Source organism: Ursus maritimus, unplaced genomic scaffold, assembly GCF_017311325.1.
Source record: "Ursus maritimus isolate PB19 unplaced genomic scaffold, ASM1731132v1 scaffold_23, whole genome shotgun sequence".
Taxonomy (NCBI): Eukaryota; Metazoa; Chordata; class Mammalia; order Carnivora; family Ursidae; genus Ursus; species Ursus maritimus.
The window spans coordinates 80566-108258 of NW_024424786.1; the positions used below are offsets into that span (position 1 = coordinate 80566).

Consider the following 27693-nt stretch of genomic DNA (forward strand, 5'->3'; position numbering starts at 1 on the left):
GGGGGGGGCTTCTCCTTCTTGTCATTCTGATGAGGAGGGGTTGCTGGGATGTCCAGAGCCCAAATTATTGACTGGGTCCCAGGCCGTGCCCCTTGTTTTATAGGGATCTTAGGGATGTGGGCTTCTTCTTTAAAGATTTTATTTATTTATTTATTTATGTGGCAGCCAACCAGCGAGAGAGGGAACAGAAGCAGGGGAGTGGGAGAGGAAGAAGCAGGCTCCCAACGGAGGAGCCCGATGAGGGACTCTTTTCCACAAAGCCGGGATCACACCCTAAGCTGAAGACAGGCGCTTAATGACTGCGCCACCCAGACGCCCGGGTTGTGGGCTTCTTGATTTTTCAGCCTGCCTTCTGGGGGAGGGGCCTGCCACCCCGATACTCAGGCATCCCTGTTTGGGTAGAGTCTCCACGTCCCCTGCGAGGAGGGATGGGGATGGCAATCTCTGAGCTGGTATTTCCAGGCTTTTGTTCTCTGGCGGCTTTCCCTGGCGGTTTGCTGTGCCTCTTCTGAGAGTCAGAGTAGCAGCGGCCAAATTTCAGCCTCTGTCACAGAACAGAGGGATTGTCGCCCATTCTCTACTAATGTTCTGGTCACTTTAACTCTGTTACTGTTGGTGCTGCTCAACCCTGCAGCGTCCCGGGATGTGTGCCCCACACCCGGCGTCCTAGCCCTCACTTCCAGGGCTGGCGCATCTCTGTCCTTTTTGTTTCTAATGCCGCCAGTCGCCCCGCGCGTGCTCCGGAAGCTCCCGGTCTCAGTCTGGATCCAGTGAGCGCACAGGGATTCCGGTGTTCCGCGAGATGCCTGGTGGCGCACGCACCCGGCTTCGGTCTCAGTCTGCTGTTTTGCGGGTGCCGTCTGTGAGCCCTGCTCGCTCTCCCTTTCAAGTGGCTACCACTTCCCGGTGCCCGAACACGGCGGCTCCCTCCCCCTTCCGTTTATGTTCCAATATCTGTGCACGGTTTCATGCTCCCCGCTTCGTACCTCAGTACTCAGCGCTGGAGATGTTCATTTGTAGAGATCCAGATGCATCTTCCTGCATCTCAGGCTGTTTCCGTGGTTGTTTAGGCTGGTCTGGTACCTATCCAGCTCGACTCAGGGGACCGGCTGAAAAAGGTATCTCCTACTCCCTCGCCATCTTAACCGGAAGCTCTCTTTTTTCCCAATTTTTAAACTTAAATTCAGTTAGCCAAGGTATAGTACATCATTAGGTTTTCATATAATGTTCAGTGATTCATTAGTCGAATATAACACTGTGTTCATCATATCACATGCCCTTTTAATTCCCATAATTTCTGGTAGTGATGTATAAATATAGTAACTATGTGTTTTCAGAAACCCACACTCACAAAAATCCCCGACAATGCAGAGATCTTAAAAATGTTTTCTTCAGATACCATCACTTGATATTGTTTCCCATTGCAAAGTTAGGAAATAACTTCTTTGCATTTAGTAGTTTGAGGAGAAGTAAAAACCTGACACGGAGGCAAACGAATACCAAAAATGGATTACGGAAGAGTTGATGGCCTGATCTTTTCTAGACACGGAGATAGGGTGCCCTGTAATTTATAAACTATCATGGCTTCTATTATATTTCCTGAATATGCTATGGGTGCATAAGATCACGTGAAAAATAAACAAGAGGGTCCTTTGTGATTAATGTATAAAAGCCAGTAATGAATCTTCTGATGAACTTTGACACACACAAATATACATGTAGCAGTGGGACCATTTCCTTAGAGACACAGAAGCATAACCATAGCATTAAATATATAAAGAACCGCAACCATGATATTAAAACAAAGCAAATGCCTGGCTTCTCTTGTAAGGCAACTGGATGTAAGAATTTGATTTTTAATTTTTGTTTTAATTTTTTACATTAAAAATTGAGAACATTTTATGAAGGAACACGCATACCTAAAAGTGCACCTATTTTAACTGCACATTGCAATGAATTTTCATTAACTGGACTTCTATAGATAACTAGCAACAACAGAACAGAACAGTACTATCACCTGGAAATTTTCCCTAGCGCTCACTTAGTCAGATAGTTATTAAACATCCACCACTCACTCTTTCTTATCTACTGCCAGGAAAATCACTGCCCTGATTTGTAATAATATAGATTGTTCATGTTTTTGTATTTTATATTAGTGGAGCCATGTAACATGATACAGTTTATGTCTGACTCTTTTCAGTCAGTATAAGACAATGAGATCCTCCCGTATTATTGCACATGATTGTAGATCACTCATTCTTATTGCTCTATAATATTCTCTTATGTAAATTAACTGTACATTATTTATCCATACTATTACTGTTTTTCTGCCTTTGTAGTTTTCAGTTTCATACTATTATGAATAGTGCTTCTATGATCATTCAAGCACATATATTTTCTTTCCTTGATTTTTGTATGATGAATTTTTTCTTTTTTTAATTAAAGTTTTATTTGATATAGTTATAGATTCACACACACTTATAATAAGTAACACAGAAAGAACTCATGCATGCTTTACCCAGTTTCTTGCAATGGTCACATCTTTTAAGACACAATCTCATAACCAGGACATTGACAACCACACAACCTAAGGCCAGAAAAGTTTCATTATCACAGTATCCCTCATTTTGCTCTGTTTAGCCACTCAAGCCTCCTTTTCCCTTAGCCCTTCCATCACTGGTATTCACTAATTTGCTCTTTATTTCTGTAATTTTGTAATTTTGGTATTGTATAAACAAGTCAATAGTGAACATGACTGCTGGAATTGGCTTTTTGACTTTTGACTTGGCATAATTCCCTGGAGATTTATCCAAGTTGTTGTCTGTACCAATACCTTGTTTCTTTATACTACTATATTATTCAGTGGTATGGTATGGATGTGTAATAATTTGATCAACCATTTACATTTTGAATTACATCTGATATGTCAATTTTTGGTTATTATAAAGTCGCCATGTATATTTATGGCAGGTTTTATCTGGGATAAATGACTAGGTAGTATGGTATACAAATATGTATGATTTTAAAATATATTTAAATGTATCTCATTTATCTCAGTATATGTAAGTACTATTGATACATAATTTATATGTCCTAAATTCATCCACTTGAAAGTATGCCGTTCAGTGGTGTTATTTTTTAATTTTTTTGTCCTTACATCGTCAGCTTTTTATTTTATTTATTTATTTTTATTTTTTGGGTGTATTTAAATTCAACTTAGTTAACATATACTGTATTAGTAATTTCAGGGTAGAATTCAGTGCTTCATCAGTTGCAAATAACACCCAGTGCTCCTTACATCAAGTGCCCTCCTTAACGCCCATCACCCAGTTAACCTTCCCCCCACCTCTCATCAGCAGCCCTCAGTTTGTTCTCTACAGTTAAGTCTCTTATGGTTTGCCTCCCTCTCTGTTTTCATCCTATTTTATTTTTTCTTCCCTTCCCCTATGTTCATCAGTTTCGTTCCTTAAATTTCACATATGAGTGAAATCATATGGTCAGTCAGAGTTGGCCTAAAAGCAGTCATCAATTAAGAAAGCATTCAAGCTCAACATCCACACCAACTTAATACCAAAAACAGTGGTTTTCAAACTGTATGCATAGTTGTGCATTCATCAACATAATAAACTTCAAAATGAAAGAGAATAAAACTATATAGGAGTAATTTTCTATCTCACTAGATTTAAGTATGATTCTGACATAGGATATGATGTTATGATGTATATGGTAAGCCCTAGAGATAACAATAGAAAAATGTCAAAAATATAGTGAAAACATGTTAAAACAGGAAATATTCACTTAATGCAAAAGGAGGCATTGAAAGAGGAATAGAAGAGGAAAGAGTACAGTAGACATATAGAGAGCAAAAAGTAAAGTGGCAGAGATATATCCAGCTATGTCAATGATAGCATTACATGGGGATGGATCCAACTATCCAATCAAAAAGGCAGAGATTTTCAGTCTGGAGTAATGAAAACAAAGGAATCACTCTATACTGTCTACAGAAGATAATCACAGATTCAAAAACATAAATAGGTTGAAAGGGAAAGATTGAAAAAGAAAATTTAATACATGTATGAACCTAACAATCGAACCCAAAATGCATAAAGCAAAAACTGACAAATGAAGAGAGGAATAGTCAGCTCAAACAATAATAATTGGAGACTTCAATACTCCATTTTCAAAAACGGATGGAGCAACTAGGTTCAAGTTAAACAAGGATTTTTAAAAAAGACATATAAAGCAATCAGACTTAATACTATATATCTAGAACACTCAAATCCAAACAGCAGAATAAAAGTTCTTCTCAACTCTTTGTATTGGTGATTTCCTTTACTGAAATCTGTCTCTACATATTTAGTTTTTGATGTTATTCACTTTCTTCTACATTTTTTTGTTTTAATTTGTACTTTTTCTTACTCCTTAAAATGGATATTTAGATCACTTAGTGATCCTTCTTTTTAAAATACAATTACTTAAACTATATATTTCTTTTCAAGCACACCTTTATCTGTATCACACAGGCTTTGGCATGTAATATTTTCATATAATAGAGTACACAATATTTTCTAATTTCCATTTTGAGTGCCTTTTTTACTCAGATGCTTTTCAGATGTATACTATTTAGTTTCTGAATATATGTGAGATTTTCAACATATCTTCATATTGATTGCTTAACATAACTTCAATTTCATAAACATTTTTTCTCTTAAAATGACTGTGCAGTTATCAGGGTTTTTGTACAATATTTCATACTGATGATTAGGTCTAGTTTACTACATGAGTTGTTTAGACATCTGTATCATATTGATGCTTTGGTCAGTTTGCTCTATGCAATGCTGAGATAAGGGGTTAAAATCACCCACTATGATTATGGCTTTTTCCGTTTTTCCTTTTTGTCCTATATGGCTTTTATATTCTCAGGTTACATGATAAAGTGTATAAAATTTAGAAATGTTCTATCTTCTTAATGAATAGAAACATTTTTATCATTTATTTTAGCTCTACTTGTTAGTTCTATTTACAAAAGAATTAGAAACATACACCCTAGGAGTGGGAAATAAAATATAATATATATGGGTAGTAAGGAGGGCACGTATTGCATGGTGCACTGGGTGTTACACGCAACTAATGAATCATCGAGCCTTACATCGGAAACCGGGGATGTACTGTATGGTGACTAACATAATATAATAAAAAATCATTAAAAAATATATATATATTTTTTCAGATGAAAAGGATTTCTTTTCTGTTGAGGTAATAATTTCAAATATATTTTTTCTGGTTATATAATTTGCCACCATACCTGTGTTCCAGTGTTTAATCCTATTGCACTAATGCTTTAGATGTACATCATCATTTTCCCCAGCTATGAATCAAAATAATTGTATTTCTCTCTTTTCCTATTTTTTGTATGATTTTATGACTTTTTATGTGCCCAAATTGTCAGTTCTTTTTTGAAGAATTACCTGATGGCTTTCAGTGGGTTTGGTGAATGTTAGGGTACCAGAAGTAAAGCTAAGTAAGACTAAGAATTTTACTCTTTGGACAAAACTTTCTGATGTACTCTTTTTTCTTTTTCTTTCTTTCTTTCTTTCTTTCTTTTTCTTTCTTTCTTCTTTCTAGTTTTATTTAAATTCCAATTAGTTAACATACAGTGTAATAGTAGTTCCAGGTGTACAATTTAGTGATTCAACATGTTATACTCATTATATTGCTAATATGGTCTTGTACTGAATTCTACTTTAATTTGCATAGCACGATGACTATTTTCCTTTATATTGAAAATGAATATCAGGTTAATTTCCAAACCAGAGAACAGGAATTTATCTGTAACCAGTGCAAATTTTGCATTAAATAGATCTAATTGTTTTCCTCACTCATTAGCAATCAAAAGTTCCAGAACACCCACTTGTTTAAAAAACACAAAAATAAACCATGTGTAATAAATATAACCAGTCAATTCATATCTTCCAATCTGAACCTTTTTGATTGACAAAGTTTCCAGAAGTCTTTTTGAAGAGATTAGTTGATTATTCCCCCCTTTTTTACTGTTCATACCATAAAGTGGCTACTTTAAACCAGTAAATAGAAGGCCAGTGTATATAACACATATGTGCTATTATCTGTTTTGGGTTGTAAAGTATAAAATTAGAAATGTTAATATTTTATTAAAGAGGGAAAATCAAATGTCAACTTTAAATGATCTTCATTTTCAGACTCTGATGTGTATAATATTAAATCTTATTTTAATTTTGAAACAGTTCCAATATCTATTTTAAATACCTAGGATAAAAAAGATTTTTTTATTTACTAGAGAATTGTCTCATATATCATACAACATAAGGATTAGTAAATGCACTCACTATAAAAAGCAGTTAAAATTTCCGGTAGTATTTAAGAAGAACTAGTCTCAATAATTTTCATTTTGGATGGTCTCTTCAATTAATGTGGCTTTGGCTAAAAATGATAGGCTCCTTTTATGTGGGTGCAGGGCAAGCTGTAGTTGGAATGACTCAGCCAAACAGCACTTGAGAGTCTATCCAAACTTTAGGGAGAGTGCCTTACACGTAAGGCACATACTTAAGCCAAATGATGGGCAGATCACAAGGATGGCCTTACTTCAAATTCAGTAGCCCTAGGAAATATACTACTGTGGCTTGATTTGGAATTGCACATACACAACTTTGGGAGTTCTGAGTATTTTTCCAGGGGTCACTAAGTTGAGATTTGAGATTTATAAGAATTAGTGGGCTGAACAAAATTTTCTATTAAATGGCAAACAAGTGGATTCCCGGTTTCTTATAAAACACTGATTTGGTTCTAACTTGAGTGGTTAGTGTGAGATCTAGGTGGACAGAATAGACAGGCTTCCCCAAATTTTCATTCTTTCAAAATCTGTTTTGAAGTATAGTTATGGACAAAAGGGGAGATTGTAGAGAGATGGACTTATTCAATTCTTCAGGCTGGCCACAAGTTTAAAAGTTCCTTTCTGGAGACATCTGGGTAGACGAAGGCAGTGTAACCCTATAGCAACCTGCCTCTCATTATTTCTTCCCAATGATACAAAATTGTAAAAATGGAAAAGTAAATTCTACACCAGAGATGGGCAAACTTTTTCTGTAAAAGGCTAGATAGTAAATACTTTTTTTACTTTTTGGGCCATGAGGTCTCTGTTAAGTTACTCAACTCTGACATTAAAAGCAGCCATAGACAATATGCAGATGAGTGGGAATGGACATTTTCAATAAAACTTTATTTACTAGACCCAATGGTAGATAGATTTTACTGTCAGATCTTAACTTTCTGACTCTTGCTCTATAATGTGGTCCTTACTCCTAAGGTACTCCTAAGGGCTTTCCTGGTGTTTAGCTAGAAGCCTGTAGTTTGAAGAGATGTTAACAAGGTCTCTTCACTTTCTCTGGGCCCAAACTGCAAGCCCACAGACTACTTGGCCTCTAGTCTCTCTGTTGAACTCTCAGCCTTATCACTGGTAAACCTGCAAGTGTTCAGTCAATTCCTCAGCCAAGGCAAAAATGGGGAGCTTCTGCCCAGATCCCAGCTCAATATAGCACTGACCTGAGGATGCTAACCAGTTCAGCAGACTTGATCTTTGCCAACTCAACTTGGAGGGACAACCATGTTGAGCTTAGTCTCTATCTCATACTGTGGACTGACCTAGTGCTAACTGTGGACACATTTATTGACTTTCCCTATTATAGAGAGAGACGGTTTTGAGCTTCTCGTTGTCAAGTATCTTCATAATATTCATTCAGTTATATGATGATTAACAGAGAAAACATGGGCTCAAATTAGTTACTCTGACAGGGTTGGAAGCAAAAGTCCTCTTATTTTTCATCTTGTCTCATGTTTTGTTGGTGTGTGTGCATGCATGTATGTTTGCATGTTATTGTCAAGCAGATGTGGTCTAAATTTTTCTCTTGTTTCTTGAAGAAAATCTAAATATTCTGGTTTCCTCATAGCTTTTGTATATCATATCTGTTTCCAGATTCCTGGTATTTATTTTCTTACTTTGGTTATGTTTTAATTTTACTTAATATGCCCATTTTTAGTCTATTTTAAAGTTTATCTTACTAATACCTTAAAACAAAGATGATATATTTCTTCCTATATTTCAAATATTTCTTTTGGCATATTTACATATGTAAATTAAAAGAGTTTTAAAAAGTATTGATCCAAAAATTTCCCAGAACTCATAGACACTATATTTAATATGTTATATAATTTCTTTGTGAATAATAATAGAAAAGCTTAGTGAGAGATGAGAGATTTTATTTCTTGGAAACAAATTCTCATGTTCCTTTAATTGAGGAAGCAGTTTGGATTGAGATTAAAGAAAGAAATTATTAGTTCCAAATAGGTTCACAAATCAAATTTAAAAGATTCTGAGATTAGTTAACCTTACTGGACTAGTTAGAACTTCCAGAAAAAAAATGCTATGGAACAAATAATTGCTGTAATTGATTTTTCAAATTCCATGTACTCCTATTTGTGTAAGATAAGTGCAATTTTTTTGATCGTGTCACTGAAAGCTTGTTTCACTTGCTTGTTCCTCAAAGTATAAATGAAAGGGTTCAACAAAGGGGCAACAGACGTAGTGAGGACTGATACCCCTTTATTGATGTCCACTTCTTCTTTGGCTTGAGATAGATGAAAATACAGCTGCCATATGTGATGGAAACAACAATCATGTGAGAAGAACAGGTAGAGAAAGCTTTCCTTCTTTGAGAAGCAGAAGGGAATCTTAGAATTGTCCTGATGATATATGTGTAGGAAAGAATGACACCTATCAGTGTAATAATGAATGTCAGTACTGCACAGATTATAACCATCTGTTCTATAAACCAAGTATCTGAGCATGAAATCTTAAAAAGAGGAGATGCGTCACAGCCAAAATGATCAATGGCATTGGAGTCACAGAATTCCAGCTGGAGGCCCATACCAAGGGGTGTCATGATGATCATCAGCCCAGAGATCCAGCAGCAGAGGACGAGGATGGTACAGACTCTGGTGTTCATGATGGTCATGTAATACAGGGGTTTGCAGATGGCCACATAGCGGTCATAGGACATGGCTGCCAGGAGAAAAAACTCTGTGGCCCCAAAAAGCCCAAAAAAAAATATTTGACTGGCACAAGCATTATAAGTAATGGTTTTGTCTCCAGTTGATATACTGTACAGGAATCTGGGAATACACACTGTTGTGAACGAGATTTCTAAGAAGGAGAAGTTTCGAAGAAAAAAATACATGGGTGTTTTAAGATGAGAATCCATGAATGTCAGAATGATAATGGTCAGATTTCCAGTAATGCTCAGCACATAGGTGAGGAGTAAGAAGATAAAAACAAGAACTTGCAGCTGTGGGTCCTCTGTAAGTCCCAACAAGATGAATGTTGTTATTGCTGTGTGATTTCTCATTGCCACTTTTGACATTTTTGGCACTCTAAATGTAAAAAGTCAAAGAGAAAGCATCTAAACAGAAGAAATGAAATAATAAGACAAAAATCAACGAAACAGAAAACAATAAAGCAAGAGAGAATTTCGAAAGAATCAAGAGCTGACTCTTGAAAGCATAAACAACATTGATAAAACTGTTGTTTGATCTGGAAAAAAGAAAAAACAAGATTTATCCGGAATAAAGCAGTAACAACATCAGAGATTGTATGGATATTAAGAAGATAAAAATGAAATATTTTGGAAACATCTGCAGAATAGATTTAGTAACATAAATGAAATGAGCTAATTCGTTGAAAGATACAATTTTCCAAAGCTAATTCAAGATGAAATACCTAATCTATACAGCCCCGTATCTATTAAAGTAAACAAATATATGGTTAAAAAATCCTACAAAGAGAACTCCAGGCTCAGATCTCTTAATTGTAGATTTCTACTAAACATTTACGACAAACAAAAACACCAATTCTTTTTTTATAATAATTTTTATTATGTTAGTCACCATACAGTATATCCTTAGTTTTTGATGTGGTGTTCCATGATTCATTAATTGCATATAACACCCAGTGCACCATGCAATATGTACCCTCCTAAATACCTACCACCGGCCTATCCCAGTCCCCACCCCCCTCCCCTCTGAAGCCCACAGTTTGTTTCCCAGAATCCATAGTCTCTCATGGTTCATTCCCCCTTCTGTTTACCCCCCTTCATTCTTCCCTTCCTTCTCTTACCGATCTTCCTGCTATTTCTTATGTTCCATAAATGAGTGAAACCATATGATACCAAAATTATACAAATTCTTTCATAAAACTGATTGTTGAAAGCAAGAATTATAACATTATCTGATGGAGCTTCTGATGTATATAAACATAATATAAATGAAAACCACAATAAAGAAGGGAAGAGAGAAGGGTCCTATACAGTAATACATTTTCTACATTCTACCTCCAGTGGTAAAAATGGATTCCAAGTGGTCTGTGAAATGATTACTGTCTATATTATAATTCACACACAAACTTTTAAGAAATGGATTTAGTCAAAAACACCTTATATAAATTAAAATGAAACACTAGGGCTGTTTGTTTTAAGGCAAGAAATGGGAAGCAAAAGAAAGAACAACAACGGGAACAAACAAAAAATCAAGTAAGGATTAACAAAAGTCCAAACATAAATAATTACATTGTATAAATGATCAAAACATACCTCACCATTAAAAGACAGAGATTTTTAGAATGTGTTTTTTAAAAAATTACCCACCTAGATGTGGTATTTAAATGCTTCACTTTGAATATGATAAGCTGAAGAATTAGAAAATGAGTACCGTGTAAACCATAGTAAAGAGAATGTTGGAGTAACTATGTTAATAACACCACAAAGGAAAATTACATACTGATAAATGAACCAATTCACCAAGAACAGCTACATATTCTAATTATTTATGTATTTAACAGTGCAACAAAGTATAACAAGAATAAACTGACAACAGGAAAGAAGAAAGAGATAAATTGGCAATAACTGTTGAAGATTTCTCTTACTAATCAATGGAACTAGTTAACTGAAAACCAACAAAAATATTAAAAAACTATACAGTATCTCCAATCAATTATATATAATTGATGTTTATGGAAAACTATCCCGAATAATAGCACAATGAACATTATCTTGGAATTGTACATGGAAGATTCAAAAAGATAGATATTTTAACAAGAGAGGAAATATAAAACAAATGTGACTGTATTTTAAACAAATTGGAATCATATAGAGAGTATTCTATGACCACGAAGAATTCAAACTGAAAATCAATAACCAAAAAAACCCAGAAAGAAAACACTTATAATTAAACAGGTCACTACTAAATAATTTATGAGTCAACCACCAAGACTCATAGGAAATAAAATAACACATTGAAATAAATGAAAATAAGATTCATCATATCAAAATATGTGGAATGCAGCAGGCAGGAATGAATGGAAAATTTGTAATGTTAAATGTTTATATTAGAAAAGAAAAAGGTTTCAAAAAAAAATTTAAAAAAAAAAAGAAAAGAAAAAGGTTTCAAATCAAATATAAAATCTTTGACAATGAAAAAAAACTAGAAAAAAGGTGAAATAAACCCAAAGGATGGAAGAGAAGGGAAGATAAAGATAAGACCAGAAATCAATAAATTCGAAACAAAAATAAAATAGAGAAAATTAATTTAACCAAAAGCAGGTTCTTTAGAGACTAATAATATTGGTGAACTTCTAACCAGATTGATAAGCAAAACAAAACAAAATAAAACACTGACAGAGGGAAAACACACTTCCTAGAAAAATCAGGAAAAGAACCTATTACTCCAGATCTCAGATATGGAAAGGCTAGTAAAGGATACTACAAGAAATTAACACAAATACTTTAGACAACTTAAATGAAATAGATGAATTTTTCAATGTCACCAACTACAAAAACACACCTGAAATGAAATACAGAACCTGAAATAATCCTACAACTACTAAAGAAATTGAATTTGTAGTTAAGAACATTCTAAAGCAAAATTTCCAAGACTAGATATTTAAACATGAAATATTATGGATTCTCACAATCTCTTTGAGAAAATAAGAGTAGGGAATGTACCCCACCTTATTTTTTGAGGATTTAAAAACACCTGTGAGATTTAGAGAGAATGCAAGGCCTAAAATAGTCCTCCTAAAATAGAAGGTCACATTTGGAGAACATAAAAAGTGATGGGAGTTTTCACTGTTTGACATCAAGACTTATTTTAAAGAAACCATCATTAAGACAATGTGACAAAACAAAGAACAATATTAGATTTCTTCAGAAAACAGAAGATACAAAATTAACTTAACCAGAGATGTACAGGATCTATATTCTAGAAAATATAAATCACTTTTGAAAGACATTGAGGAAGACACAAAAAGATGGAAAAATATTCCATGCTCAGGGATCAGGAGAATTAACATAGTTAAAATGCCCATGCTACCAGAGCAATTTACACTTTCAATGCTATCCCGATCAAAATACCAATGACATTTTTCAAAGAACTGGAACAAGTAGTCCTTAAATTTGTATGGAACCAGAAAAGGCCTCGAATCGCCAAGGAACTGTTGAAAAGGAAAAACAAAGCTGGGGACATCACAATGCCGGATTTCGAGCTGTACTACAAAGCTGTGATCACAAAGACAGCATGGTACTGGCACAAAAACAGACACATAGACCAATGGAACAGAATAGAGAACCCAGAAATGGACCCTCGGCTCTTTGGGCAACTAATATTTGATAAAGCAGGAAAAAACATCCGGTGGGAAAAAGACAGTATCTTCAATAAATGGTGCTGGGAAAATTGGACAGCTACATGCAAAAGAATGAAACTTGACCACTCTCTCCCACCATACACAAAAATAAACTCCAAATGGATGAAAGACCTCGATGTGAGACAGGAATCCGTCAAAATCCTAGAGGAGAACATAGGCAGCAATCTATACGACATCAGCCAAAGCAACCTTTTTCATGACACATCTCCAAGGCAAGAGAAACAAAAGACAAAATGAACTTGTGGGACTTCATCAAGATAAAAAGCTTCTGCACAGCCAAGGAAACAGTCAAAAAAACTAAGAGGCAGCCCACAGAATGGGAAAATATATTTGCAAATGATGCTACAGTTAAAAGACTGGTATCCAAGATCTACAAAGAACTTCTCAAACTCAATACACGAGAAACAAATAAACAAATCAAAAAATGGGCAGAAGATATGAACAGACACTTTTCCAATGATGACATACAAATGGCTAACAGACACATGAAAAAATGTTCAAAATCATTAGCCATCAGGGAAATTCAAATCAAAACCACACTGAGATACCACCTTACGCCAGTTAGAATGGCAAAAATTGACAAGGCAAGAAACAACAATTGCTGGAGAGGATGTGGAGAAAGGGGATCCCTCCTACACTGTTTGTGGGAATGCAAGTTGGTACAGCCACTCTGGAAAACAGTGTGGAGGCCCCTTAAAAAGTTAAAAATTGAGCTACCCTATGATCCAGCCATTGCACTACTGGGTGTTTACCCCAAAGATACAGACATAGTGAAGAGAAGGGCCATATGTGCACCCCAATGTTCATAGCAGCAATGTCCACAATAGCTAAATCGTGGAAGGAGCCGAGATGCCCTTCAACAGATGACTGGATTAAGAAGTTGTGGTCCATATATACAATGGAATATTACTCAGCTATCAGAAAGAACGAGTTCTCAACATTTGCTGCAACATGGACGGCACTGGAGCAGATAATGCTAAGTGAAATAAGTCAAGCAGAGAAAGACAATTATCATATGATTTCTCATCTATGGGACATAAGAACTAGGAAGATTGGAGGGGAAGAAAGGGATAAAGAAAGGGGGGGTAATCAGAAGGGGGAATGAAACATGAGAGACTATGGACACTGAGAAACAAACTGAGGGCTTCAGAGGGGAGAGGGGTGTGGGAATGGGATAGACTGGTGATAGGTATTAAGGAGGGCACGTATAGCATCGTGCACTGGGTGTTATACGCAACTAATGAATCATCAAACTTTACATCAGAAACCAGGGATGTACTGTATGGTGACTAACATAATATAATAAAAAAAATAAAAAAACAAAAACAAAAAAAGAAGAAGTTTTAGCCTCATTATTCCCAATAACCCAAAGAACATGAAACATCAAAAAGTCCATCTGTGATAGAATCAGTTTTTAAGGTGTGATATATTCATAAAATGGAAGGACATAACAATGAAGATAAAAATAATATTGCTATATTCAATAGCATGGAAAGTTCTCCCAAACACGATTTTGAGTGAAGAAGCAAGACACAAAAGAATATGTAGAATATGATTTCAGTTACACAGATTTCAAAAATAAGCAAAACTAATTGACAAAGTTAGAAATCAGGATAGTGCTGCTATTCAGGGAGGATTGTGAGGCACGTATGGACCTGGTCTAGGTATATATATGGCTTAGATGATACAGTTCATGTTCTATTGGTATGTCTAGAACTGTGCCCTTGTAATTTGTTCACTTATCTGTGATGTTAAACTATTGCAAAATTTAACAATTAAAAAAACAAGGCAGACGCTAATACCATTTCATCTGACACTTCAGTATTCTGTACTAGTTCCTTATTTCTACACTTCTTGGTGATGCACCAAACACTTTTTATGTACATTCCGTCTACTGCAATATGAGGCCATGCTTGGCACAGGTTGTATTCACTAGCATAGCTCAGGTTAACATCCAATCACTGAATTTCAAAGACCATGCCTTTTCAGTGATTCTCCTAGTTGTTATGTATATTTCCATCTCTTCTCTTCTCTACCCCTCTATCTTTCATTCATTACTCAGGCTACTGAAATCTGGCGTCTTTATCCACTAATCTACTATCACTGCTCTTGCTTAATCCATTATTATTCCTCTTCTTTTAGAAGGCCTCCTTCCACCCTATTGCCCACATCTGGATAAGACCGATCTGTTTAGACTCTACGTCTTTAATATGTTACAAAAAGTCCATCTTTTCCATTCCATCTGCTTCTACCATACTTCAGGTCACTTTGATCTCATACTCGATATAAAAACTTCATACTCTAACTGGACTTCCTGTCTCCTGTTTTGATCATTTTAATATATTTTCCTCACTGCATCTAGAATAAGTTCTGAGATACCATCTCAATTCCTGCAGACCTGGCTGGCTACATCTCCACTCTGTTCCTGTATCAATTATCCCTACATCAGAGCTGTATCAAATTGTTTATTTACTGTTTGTCTCCTAATGAGACTGTGATAATCTTGAGATCAGGGCCCATCTTATTCCCAGTAGTAGCCTCAGATCTTATCACATTTCCTAGAATATAATGGTTTCTCAGTATGTTAATTAAACACATAGATATTTACAAAGACCAGAATAATTTCTTTCCTTCTATTTCAAGATTCTACTTCACAAAAGTCCTTTAATTTTTGTGGTTCATATAGAAGATACTGTACCAATGGTAAAGGTTCTTCCTTCAGTATAGGAATACTGGTGATGGGTAGTAAGGAGGGCACATATTGCATGGTGCACTGGGTGTTATACGCAACTAATGAATCATCGAACTTTACATCAGAAACCAGGGATGTATTGTATGGTGACTAACATAATATAATTAAAAAACATTAAAATAAAAAAAAAGAGTTTGTATCATGCTCCCCTGACCCTTCAGTGCCCTGATTTTTGAGTAGTAGAATATAGTCTCTCAAGGTGGGCATTTCATCAGCTCTACTGGTCACAACTCCACAGGACTTTTCATTTAAATTCTAATATAGACCACGTGAAAAAAAATGGAGATCATAAGAAATAAGTATAAGGTAATGAAGTCTTTAAAAGTTCTAGATATGAGGTAATGATAATTTTCTATTGTACTTACCTGAACATGTTACTAGAAAGTCCCTTAACTGTGGTGGGGATACTCTTCAGATTTTACTGACAGTATATAGGGCAAACTTCTTAGACTGTAGTCAGATGGACTGGAATTAGCATTTCTATTGGCTGGTGTGGTATTACATGGCTAGTTTCAACAAAAGCCTGCTCTTGGGTTCCTTGTTTGACAGAATGGTCTCAGATGAAAGCTTTGTAACAAAAGGTAGCATTCTGAATTTCTAGACACTATCAGAGAGAACGCACACTGAAATACACTCATGGGCAAAAAACTATTTAATTGTTCTGCAGACACGCACTGAAATATCTACAGTAGCTCACACCAGAAACAGGGAATTGTTACGCAGAGCCCACCTTCCTTTCTTCTTACGCTCATCTTCCCTTCATTCCCTATTGTAACCTCCAGCAAAGTCCCTGCTGATCCTGGGTATTATCCCTGGATGTGAAACAACCTCTGTGCTTCTAGTTCCTTACTTCAGAAACATGCCTCAGAAACATTCTGACTAATTAATTATATTGTAGATGTAACTTACTAATTTTTATTTAATATGCCTAGACAGGAAAAAGTATTTGTTTTTAACAAAGTATTTTCTTCCATGAAATGTCAACCAACTTTTATTAAGTTGAAGAGATGTAATTGTACAACTGAGATTATGTGTGTGGGTGAGTGAATATTGGCAATTAGGGCAATAGATAATGCTTTATATGGCTATCAAATCTAACCATTTTATTGCTCACATACTTAACTGATTCATACAGCAAGCTTAGAAATGTCTTCATTTGCTTCCATGATTAATATTCTTGAAAAAGAAATGACATTTTAGAAATGAAATTAATTTCTCATATCCTTATGAACTATCCAAATTTTTAAAAGTACACACACACACACTTATATACATGTGTTTCTATACCAGTGTAGATAGATGGATAGCTACATAGACAAATAGATACACACACAGGAAAGTGACAGGAAATATTTTAATTATTTTTCCAAATTTCATAACAAAATAATTGATTTGAGATGTGAACATACTTACACTTTGGTGTCTCATTCAGGTTCCATAAATCCTTAGTGGAATTCACAGTTAAGTAAGAACTATCAGTAGGGACATGGATATAATGTAGTCAAGCTTTCTCACTTAACTTTCACTCAAAGGTAGCAGTGGAAACGCATGCACAACCTATGTAAATTTTTGTATCCTTAGGTCTAACATTTATCATGAATTATAATATCTGTCTGAATTTAAAAAGGAACAATTTCTGCATAATATGATTAGCTATATAGAAGGAAAGACTGGTAAACAGGCAAAGGAAAACCAGAAATTCTCTTTGGTTTTTGAAAAGATGATTATCTAACCAAACTATTTTAGCATGGGGAGATTTCCTTAAAGTTTCACCAAGATATGATTGAGGATGCTTTACATAGTCAACCTGTTATGTAGGTAAGATCAACTAAGTTTAAAAAAAAAGTGTCCTTTGTGACCCTACTTCAAAGTCACTAATGATTGTAAAATGTAATTAATATAGAAAAACAAAACAAAACCTAACTGATGCATCTGGGAATTGGGACAGCGTCCTTGGAGATTGGAAAATGCATTAGTAATACAAGATGCATTATCAATGTATTAAGTCTTTGCCAAAATGATGATCCAAATAATATTTTGTTTTTTATTCACTTTAATTCACACTTTGTTGATTGTTAATTATATACAGCAATTTTTGAAATGTTTATTGGCAATTTATGCTTTATTTATGAACATGATATTACTATCCTTTCATTGCTTTTGAATAAAACTGATTCCTTATCCTTTTCTAAAATATTTGCATATATTCAGGATATTAAGTCTTTGCAAGTCATATATATTACAACTCCTATTTAATGATTTGTTATTGAACATTTAATATAATTTAGGGTGGTGGTGGTATACAGAAAATTTGGTTAATTTGTAGTAAAATATATATCTTTTATTTTATTATTTTTGAATCTATTGCCATGACTTGAGAGGCTTTACTGATTCTGACCTTGTCGTATATTTACTTATATTTTCTTCCAATAACTTTATGACTTATTCACATCAGTATCTCTACTGTTGGGTTAGAGTTGGTGTAAAGTATGAGGATATAGAATTTTCTCCCAAATGATTAGGCAGTTGTTTTAATGCCATTTTAGGGACTGAGAAAGATACCATCTGGGCAGAGAAACCTGCAGTTGTATGTTTGGACCCATTACATAAGATGCTAATTTTTATCAATATGCTAATAATATATTAACTAAAGTTGAAAGCTTTGAAAAAACCAGCATATCATCAACTGATGTTTAACACTAGTTTCTCGTATGCTAGGAGTTTAATCTCAACATCTTTGCCTACTAAAATAGTTAGTAAAATGTCAAAATAAAAATAAGGGTGATTTTTACCAGAGAAGTGGTCATGGGAATAGTGAGATGTGGTTAAATTCCAGCACACAGATGGAGATTTAAAACATTACTGAGTAACAGGACTTTGGGAATAAGCATAGAAAGAAGAGAGAACAGACCCAAAGACTGAACCTTGGACCAATCCAGTACGCAGAAGTCAGAAAAATAAAGAGGGATCAGTAGAAAATTTGGCCAAGAAGGCTCCTGTGTCGTTTTGGATTGTTCCCTTAGTTTGGTTTTGGGCATAGTAATGCTATCAGAAGCTTTCTAGGATCTTTCAAAGGACAAAGTTAGGACAAAAATTCATTAAGAAATCATTAGTTGACATTGCTGCCTCTAATTCTAATCCGTCACTCTGAATTATTTTCTCATTCATTTTTGATTCTCCTTCCTCCCTTTTTCTCTACAGATTCCTAGTTGTCAACATCAAAGTATTTACTAATTTGCCTAGTGCTAAAATTTGTACAAAATGAAATCAGAATGAGTCTACTCTTTAGAAAATATCTCATGGACAGTCAGTGATTAGAGCATGATATTTTAAGGAGTTACATACTAAATTATTTCTGTTTCTTTGCATTTTACCCCTGTGTTTTGTTCAGTGTGAAATACTGTTACTTCATGTATTTCTATTTATATTGAATTGTAGTTTTTCTCCTGTAATATGGTCATTTAAATTTTAAAATATATAAAATATGGTTGAAAAATCAAAATTTTATTTTAAAGGTATACTCAAAAAAGCTTCATGAATTCATTTCATTTCTTGAAAAAGTTTCTGCATTTATGATATAAGAATGTCAAATTTTTAATCATATATTTATTTATTCATTCAAAAAAAAAGTTCAGCACTTAATATCCTAGGTATGGTATCAGGCATCAGATTATTGATTATTTTCTAAGTTAAATACCCTTTTCTTCTATCTATCTACTATCTATCTATCATTTATCTATCTATAATCTATCTGTCATCTATCTATGTATATCATCTATCTAATTATCATCATCTGCCTGTCATCGAACGATCTATTTACTTAATTAGAAATATTGCATAATGGTCAACAAACTACACTTTGGAATTAAAGATCTAATTGCAATTCTGTCTCTATATTTTCGAACTTTCTCATGAGTTTGAGCACATAGACTGATCTTCCTAATTCTGTTTTTCAACAGCCAAAAAAGTTCATAATTATGTGCACTTTCCCTATTGTGATGATTAAATTGAATAACGTATGTATGGCAGTCAGCAGGGTACTTCATGCATAGTAAATATTCAAGAAATCAAGAAAGGAATTCAATATGCAATCGGTGTTACAGTGATTAGTAATATTTCAAAAAGGTTGAACTTAGGCATACATCCTCAAATCACTGAATAAAATATTCATCCTCAAATCATAATATTATGCAGAAGTTCTATGTCTTCTCTTAATATTGAACACAGTTGCTTGTAGAAAACATAGGTAGGAGGGGTATTTGAGTTAGGTACCCATACGCCGTTCTCCCAGTGATAGAGTCACATGTTGGGAAAAAACCCACAAAACCTCAAAGGAATTATCTTGGCACATATTATCGGTACCTTGGCAAGTATCATTACGTAGGATCCAAACTACTCCGCTAGTTTAGAGCATGACTGTCCTGCTGACCGTCTACATGATTGTCTTGAAATGAGCATTTTTAATGTGACAATTCTAACAGCTGTTTACTTTCGTGCCTGAAACAATAAGCTTCTATTTGATGAAATGATACAGACAAGGCCAACGGTGCTTTGTAGGTTCTTTCGAATGTTTTCTCATCTTTCCTATTTCTCCTTAGAGACACCCTCCCCTTAGATTTCCTGTGGAGATGCGTTCGTTCTTTTTAGATAATTAGAAACTGATAAATATTTCCCAAGTTTCAAGCTAATCATCTCAGCTATGATAATCTTCATGAATGTTTGTGAGGTGGGATCAGTTGGACATGTTTTATAAATTATATGGTATAAAAAGAGGAAATTATGAGAAATCCTTACTATCTAAGGCACAGATACTACCATATGTTTAGGTATATGTGATAGTGCAGAAAAATCACATTATTAAAATATTCATACTTTACCTCTTTGCTTTGAATTAACATGAGATGATTTTATATTGATCATTCTGCCTACAAAATTAAATATTATTTTCAAGTGAGCATGTTTGCCTTTCATAATGGTTGATCCTTTCTCATGTAATCTACAGAAAAAAAAGTACCAACATAAACTGCTCAAGGTAAGTTAAATAGTGGTGATATTTTAAAAGAGTGGGGTTATTTTCTTTCAATAATTTAAGAATAATTACAAACACCTTGTAAGTTATATAAAATAAATAGCAGTGATAAAAATGATATTTTATTATTGCTGCTTGTATAAAGCATTAGTTATTGTTCACAAATGCCAAGAGCTTCAAGTTTGATTTATGCACTTCCACCTGCATTTCTAATACTTTAGTGGTTTAAACCAGACACTGCACTGCAAAATTGTGGGGGGAAGGAGGATTATCCTAGTGCTCTCTAGATAAACAGAGTGCTTGAACACCTCTACAAGCCAATCAAACATAACAAGGTTGGAGGATATTTTTTTCTTGGAGAATTGGCTTTGCCTGTTTTAATACATTTTTTAAAAAATAGGAAAGAAGGCTCTTTGGAAGTGCTAATTCTGATTAATACTTTGAGCAAGAAAAACTTATCATTGATAATTAGTGCAGTTTGTGAATTTGTATATGAGGTAAGGGGCTAAATCATGTAGAAAGAAAAATATCATGTATTCAGTAAGAAAAAGAAGAGCAACTACAGAACAGGCAAAGATGATTGACAAAATGAAAAAAGGGTGTACTTTAAATATTTTTTATTTAAAGGAAAGAAAACATAGACTGTATGATATATTTTTTTTCTCTCTGCCATGCTTATGTTTATTTGGGAATACCTTATTTATTTAGCAAATTGATAACAATTCCTCAGGTTAATAGGAAAACGAAGTGCATAACTAGATTTATTTCAATTGAAAATATGGCTTTAAAATATATAACCAATAAGTGTTTGGAATTCACATCGTTTTTATTTTGTTTTTATAAAATAATAAGTTAAAGAAGTTAAAGAAAACATATTTCATTGCATAATTTCTTTGGTAGGTTATTATTACGAATGACTGAATTTTTAATGAAAAATATAAATGCCCTATAATTTAACAACTCATTGAAAGACTCTGGGAAACAAACTGAGGGCTTCAGGGGAGGGGGGTGGGGAATTGGGATAGGCCAGTGATGGGTTTAAGGAGGGCACGTATGGCATGGTGCACTGGGTGTTATATGCAAATAACGAATCATGGAACATTGCATGAAAAACTGGGGATCTACTGTATGGTGACTAATATAACAAAAAAAATTATTAAAAAGTAATTTATTTTATGTATTTGCAGAAATCATACCTTCACATATCAGATTCAGACATTTATTAAAAAAGTGTCAGTTTATATAAACTTTTCTGAAATTTTGTATCTAAAATACATTCAGAATATTTTAAATGACTTAAAACTGTAATTATCTGAATGACTAAAATTATTTAAAGAATTGCTTATTTCTACTGAGGATTACAGAGGGGAGGGGGGTGGGAGAATGGGATAGGCCGGTGATGGGTAGTAAGGAGGGCACATATTGCATGGTGCACTGGGTGATATACACAACTAACGAATCATCGAGCCTTACATTGAAAACAGGGGATGTACTGTATGGTGACTAACATAATATAATAAAAAATCATTATAAAAAATAAAAATAAAAAAATAAAGAATTGCTTATTTCTAGATAGATTGTTTTCTTTTTTTTTTTTTTAATGATTTTTTATTTGTTTATCACTACTATCAGGAACTCGAGAACCGATGGTCGATAATTACATGTATAAATAGCCATACATCGTTTGCCTACCACCCTCCCCTCCCCTCTGAAGTCCTCAGTTTGTTTCTCATAGTCCATAGTCTCTCACCATTCCCCTTCTGATTACCCCCTTTCTTTATCCCTTTCTTCCCTACCGATCATCCTAGTTCTTATGTTCCATAGATGAGAGAAATCATATGATAGTTGTCTTTCTCTGCTTGACTTATTTCACTTAGCATTATCTCCTCCAGTGCTGTCCATGTTGTAGCAAATGTTGAGAACTCGTTCTTTCTGATAGCTGAGTAATATTCCATTGTATATATGGACCACAACTTCTTAATCCAGTCATCTGTTGAAGGGCATCTCGGCTCCTTCCACAATTTAGTTGTGGACATTGCTGCTATGAACATTGGGGTGCATATGGCCCTTCTCTTCACTACGTCTGTATCTTTGGGGTAAATACCCAGTAGTGCAATGGCTGGATCATAGGGTAGCTCAATTTTTAACTTTTTAAGGGACCTCCACACTGTTTTCCAGAGTGGCTGTACCAACTTGCATTCCCACCAACAATGTAGAGGGATCCCCTTTCTCCACATCCTCTCCAACAATTGTTGTTTCTTGCCTTGTCTATTTTGCCATTCTAGGCGTGGAGGTGGTATCTCAGTGTGGTTTTGATTTGAATTTCCTTGATGGCTAATGATTTTGAACATTTTTCATGTGTCTGTTAGCCATTTGTATGTCTTCATTGGAAAAGTGTCTGTTCATATCTTCTGCCCATTTTTTGATTTGTTTATTTGTTTCTCGTGTATTGAGCTTGAGAAGTTCTTTGTAGATCTTGGATACCAGTCCTTTATCTGTAGTGTCAGTTGCAAATATATTCTCCCATTCCGTGGGCTGCCTCTTAGTTTTTCTGACTGTTTCCTTGGATGTGCAGAAACTTTTAATCTTGATGAAGTCCCATAAATTCATTTTATCTTTTGTTTCTCTTGCCTTTGGGGATGTGTCATGAAAAAGGTTGCTTTGGCCGATGTCGTAGAGGTTGTTGCCTATGTTCTCCTCTAGAATTTTGATGGATTCCTGTCTCACATCGAGGTCTTTCATCCATTTGGAGTTTATTTTTGTGTATGGTGTGAGATAGTGGTCAAGTTTCATTCTCTTTGCATGTAGCTGTCCAATTTTCCCAGCACCATTTATTGAAGAGACTGTCTTTTCCACCGGATGTTTTTCCTGCTTTGTCAAAGATTAGTTGCCCAAAGAGCCGAGGGTCCATTTCTGGGTTCTCTATTCTGTTCCATTGGTCTATGTGTCTGTTTTTGTGCCAGTACCATGCTGTCTTTGTGATCACAGCTTTGTAGTACAGCTCAAAATCCGGTATTGTGATGCCCCCAGCTTTGTTTTTCCTTTTCAACAGTTCCTTGGAGATTCGGGGCCTTTTCTGTTTCCATACAAATTTAAGGACTGTTTGTTCCAGTTCTTTGAAAAGATCCTTGGTATTTTGATCGGGATAGCATTGAAAGTGTAGATAGCTCTGGGTAGCATGGACATTTTTATATGTTAATTCTTCTGATCCATGAGCATGGAATATCTTTCCATCTTTTTATGTCTTCCTCAATGTCTTTTAAGAGTGATTTATAGTTTCTAGAATATAGGTCCTTTACGTCTCTGGTTAAGTTAATTCCAAGGTAATCGTATGGTTTTGGTGCTATTGTAAATGGGATGGATTCCCTAATTTCTCTTTCTTCGGTCTCGTTATTGGTGTATAGAAATGCAACTGATTTCTGAGCATTTATTTTGTATCCTGCCACGTTACTGAATTGCTCTATAACTTCTAATAGTTTGGGAGTGGCTTCTTTTGGGTTTTCCATATAGAGTATCATGTCATCTGCAAAGAGAGACATTTTGACTTCTTCTTTGCCAATTTGAATACCTTTAATCCCTTTTGTCATCTGATTGCTGTTGCAAGGACTTCTAGTACTATGTTGAATAATAGTGGCGATGGGCATCCTTGTCGTGTTCCTGATCTTAAGGGAAAGGCTTCCAGCTTTTCCCCATTGAGTAATATTTGCAGTAGGCTTTTCATAGATGGCTTTTATGAGATTGAGAAATGTACCTTCTATTCCTACACTCTGAAGGGTTTTAATCAGGAAAGGATGCTGTATTTTGTCAAATGCTTTTTCGGCATCGATTGAGAGAGTCATATGGTTCCTGAGTCTTTTCTTGTTGATATGATGTATCACGCTGATTGATTTGCTAGAGACCACGCTTGCATCCCAGGTATGAATCCCACTTGATCGTGATGGATAATCCTTTTAATGTACTGTTGGATTCTATTAGCAAGTATCTTGTTGAGGATTTTGGCGTCCATATTCATTAGGGAAATCGGTCTGTAATTCTCCTTTTTGAGGGGTCTTTGCCTGGTTTGGGGATCAAGGTAATATTGGCCTCATAGAATGAGTTTGGTAGCTTTCCTTCTGCTTCTATTTTTGAAATAGCTTTAGGAGAATAGGTATTATTTCTTCTTTGAATGTTTGGTAGAATTCCCCAGGAAAACCGTCCGGGCCTGGAGTTTTGTTATTTGGAAGGTTGCTTATCACTGACTCAATTTCTTCATAATTAATTGGCCTGTTTAGGATCAATTTCTTCCGGTTTCAATCTTGGTAGTTTATAGGTTTCCAGGAAGGATTCCATCTCTTCCAGATTGCTTAGTTTATTGGCATATAGCTGTTGATAAAAATTTCTAATAATCCTTCCAATTTCAATGGTGTTCGCATGACCTCTCCTTTTTCATTCATAATTTTAATAATCTGGGTCCTTCTCTTTTCTTTTGGATAAGTTTGCCAGTGGTCTCAATTTTATTGATTCTCTCAAAGAACCAGCTTCTAGTCCTGTTGATCTGCTCTACTGTACTTCTGGTTTCTGCTTGATTGATTTCAGCTCTAATTTGGTCAACTGCTTCCTCGTGCTGGATTAGGCCTGTCCCTCTGTTGCTGTTCCACTTCTTGAGGTGAGAATATAAAAACTGCATTTTAGATTTTTCTATTCTTTTGAGTGACTTGGATGGCTATGTATTTCCCCTTAGGACTGCCTTTGCAGTATCCCATAGGTTTTGGACTGTTGTATTTTCATTCTCATTGGTCTCCATAAATTGTTTAATTTGATTTTTGATTTCCTGGTTTATCAAGTCATTCCTGAGCAGGATGGTTCTTAGTCTCCAAGTGTTTGAGTTTCTTCCAAATTTTTCCTTGTGGTTGAGTTCCAATTTCAGGGCGTTGTGGTCTGAGAATATAGGGGATAATTTCAATCTTTTGGTATCGGTTGAGACCTGTTTTGTCCCCAGAACATGGTCTATTCTTGAGAATGTTCCATGGATTAGAATAGAATGAGTATTCTTTGTGTTTGGGGTGTAGTGTTCTATATATATCTATGAGGTCTAATCGTCAGTATGGCATTCAAAGCCTTTGATTCTTTGCTTAGTTTTTGCCAGGGTGTTCTGTCTATTTCTGATAGTGGAGTGTTGAGGTCCCCTACAATGTATTTTTATTTATATGTCTCTTTATTCTGGTTAAGAGTTGGCTTGTGTATCTTGCTGCTCCTGTTGGGGGCATATATATTTATAATTGTCATATCCACTTGTTGAATACCTAAGAATAATATAGTGCCCTTCTGCATCTAACTATAGTCTGTAGTTTAAAATCATTTATCTGATATGAGAATTGCTACATCAGCTTTCTTTGAGGTCCACTGTGAAAGATGGTACTCCATCCCCTTACTCTCAGTCTGAATGCATCTTTGGGTTTGAAATGAGTCTCTTGTAGACGGCAAATGGATGGGTCATTTCTTTTATCCAATCTGCAACCCTGTGGCGTTTATGGGATGTTCAACCATTTACATTAAGACTGATTACTGAGAGATATGATTTTAATTTGCCATGTTGCCAGTAAAGTCTTTGTTTGTATTGCTGTGACTTTCTGTTCTGTATCACTCTTGGGCTTTTTACTTTTATAGAACCCCGTAATATCTCCTGTAGGGCTGGTTTCATGGTTACAAAATTGGTTAGTGACTGGCGATTCTGAAATGTCTTTATTTCTCCATCAATTTTGAATGACAGCCTTGCTGGATAAAGGATCCTTGGCTGCATGTTTTTCCCTGAAAGAGCTTTAAATATGCTCCCCCAACCCTTTCTCTCATCCAGGTCTGTGTAGACAGGTCTGACGTAATTCGATGCTTTTGCCTTGGTACATGAGAATTTCTTTGCCCTGGCCGCTTTCAATACTTTATCCTTGCATCTAATATTTGCGGAAATGCACTATAGCGTGCGTGTGGCATAGGTTTGTCATGGTTGAGCTTGGGAGGGTTTCTCTGCTTCTTGGACACGAATGTTTGTTTCCCTTGCTAGATTAGGGAAGTTTTCAGCTACAATTTGTTCAAATATCTCTTCTAGACCTCTCTCCACCCCCTCGGGGATGCCGATGATTCCAACATTGGATCGTTTCATTGAGTCAGTAATCTCCAGCCTACATTAGGGGTGGTTTTTTAAGACCATCTTCTATTTTCATTTTTCCTCTATTAACCCATCCTCCAATTCACTAACCCTTTCCTCTTGCTTCTGCGACCCTGGCCGTCAGAGCCTCTAGTTTGCCTGCATTTGGCTCATAAGAATTTTTAATTTCTGTCCAGATTCGCTCTCATTTCTGTCCTTAGGGATTCTATATTCTCAGTAACCTTTCGTTAATAGTTTTTTCAATTCTACTCATCATTTTGACCATTACTCTAAATTCCATTTCTGATAATTTTGGTTACATCCATATCCACTAGTTACTTCTGTGGCAGAGGCCACAGAATCACTTCTTTTCTTTGCTGGGGGGCTTCTCCTTCTGTCATTCTGATGAAGAGAGGTTGCGGGTTTCCAGAGCCCAAATTATTGACTGGGTCCCAGGCGTGCCCCTTGTTTTATAGGGATCTTAGGGATGTGGGCTTCTTCTTTAAAGATTTTATTTATTTATTTATGTGGAGCCAACCAGCGAGAGGGAACAGAAGCAGGGAGTGGGAGAGGAAGAAGCAGGCTCCCAGCGGAGGGCCCGATGAGGGACTCCTTTCCGGAACGCGGGATCACGCCCTAAGCCGAGGCAGGCGCTCAATGACTGCGCCACCGGCGCCTCGGTTGTGAGCTTCTTGATTTTCAGCCTGCCTTCTGGGGAGGGCCTGCCGCGCCGATACTCAGGCAGCCCTGTTTGGGTAGAGTCTCCGTGTCCCCTGCGAGGGGATGGGCACTCCTGAGCGGGTATTTCCAGGCTTTTTGTTCTCTGGCTTTCCCTGGTGGTTTGCTGTGCCTCTTCTGAGAGTCAGAGCAGCAGCGGCCAAATTTCAGCCTCTGTCACGAACAGAGGGATTGCAGCCCGTTCTCTACTAATGTTCTGGCCACTTTAACTCTGTTTCTGTTGGTGCTGCTCAACCCTGCAGCGTCCGGGATGTGCGCCCCATCCTCAC

At 35.7% G+C, this 27693-nt stretch overlaps 1 protein-coding gene across 1 annotated transcript; it reads right to left on the reverse strand.

Moving 5' to 3' along the window:
• Nucleotides 1-8489: 8489 nt before the first annotated feature.
• LOC103682347 (olfactory receptor 6C2-like) lies at nucleotides 8490-9437 on the reverse strand. The gene is given in 2 exon segments (XM_008711938.2): nucleotides 8490-8657; nucleotides 8660-9437. Coding segments are annotated over 2 exon segments (930 nt in total). The 3' UTR covers nucleotides 8490-8505.
• Between the last annotated feature and the right edge of the window lie 18256 nt (nucleotides 9438-27693).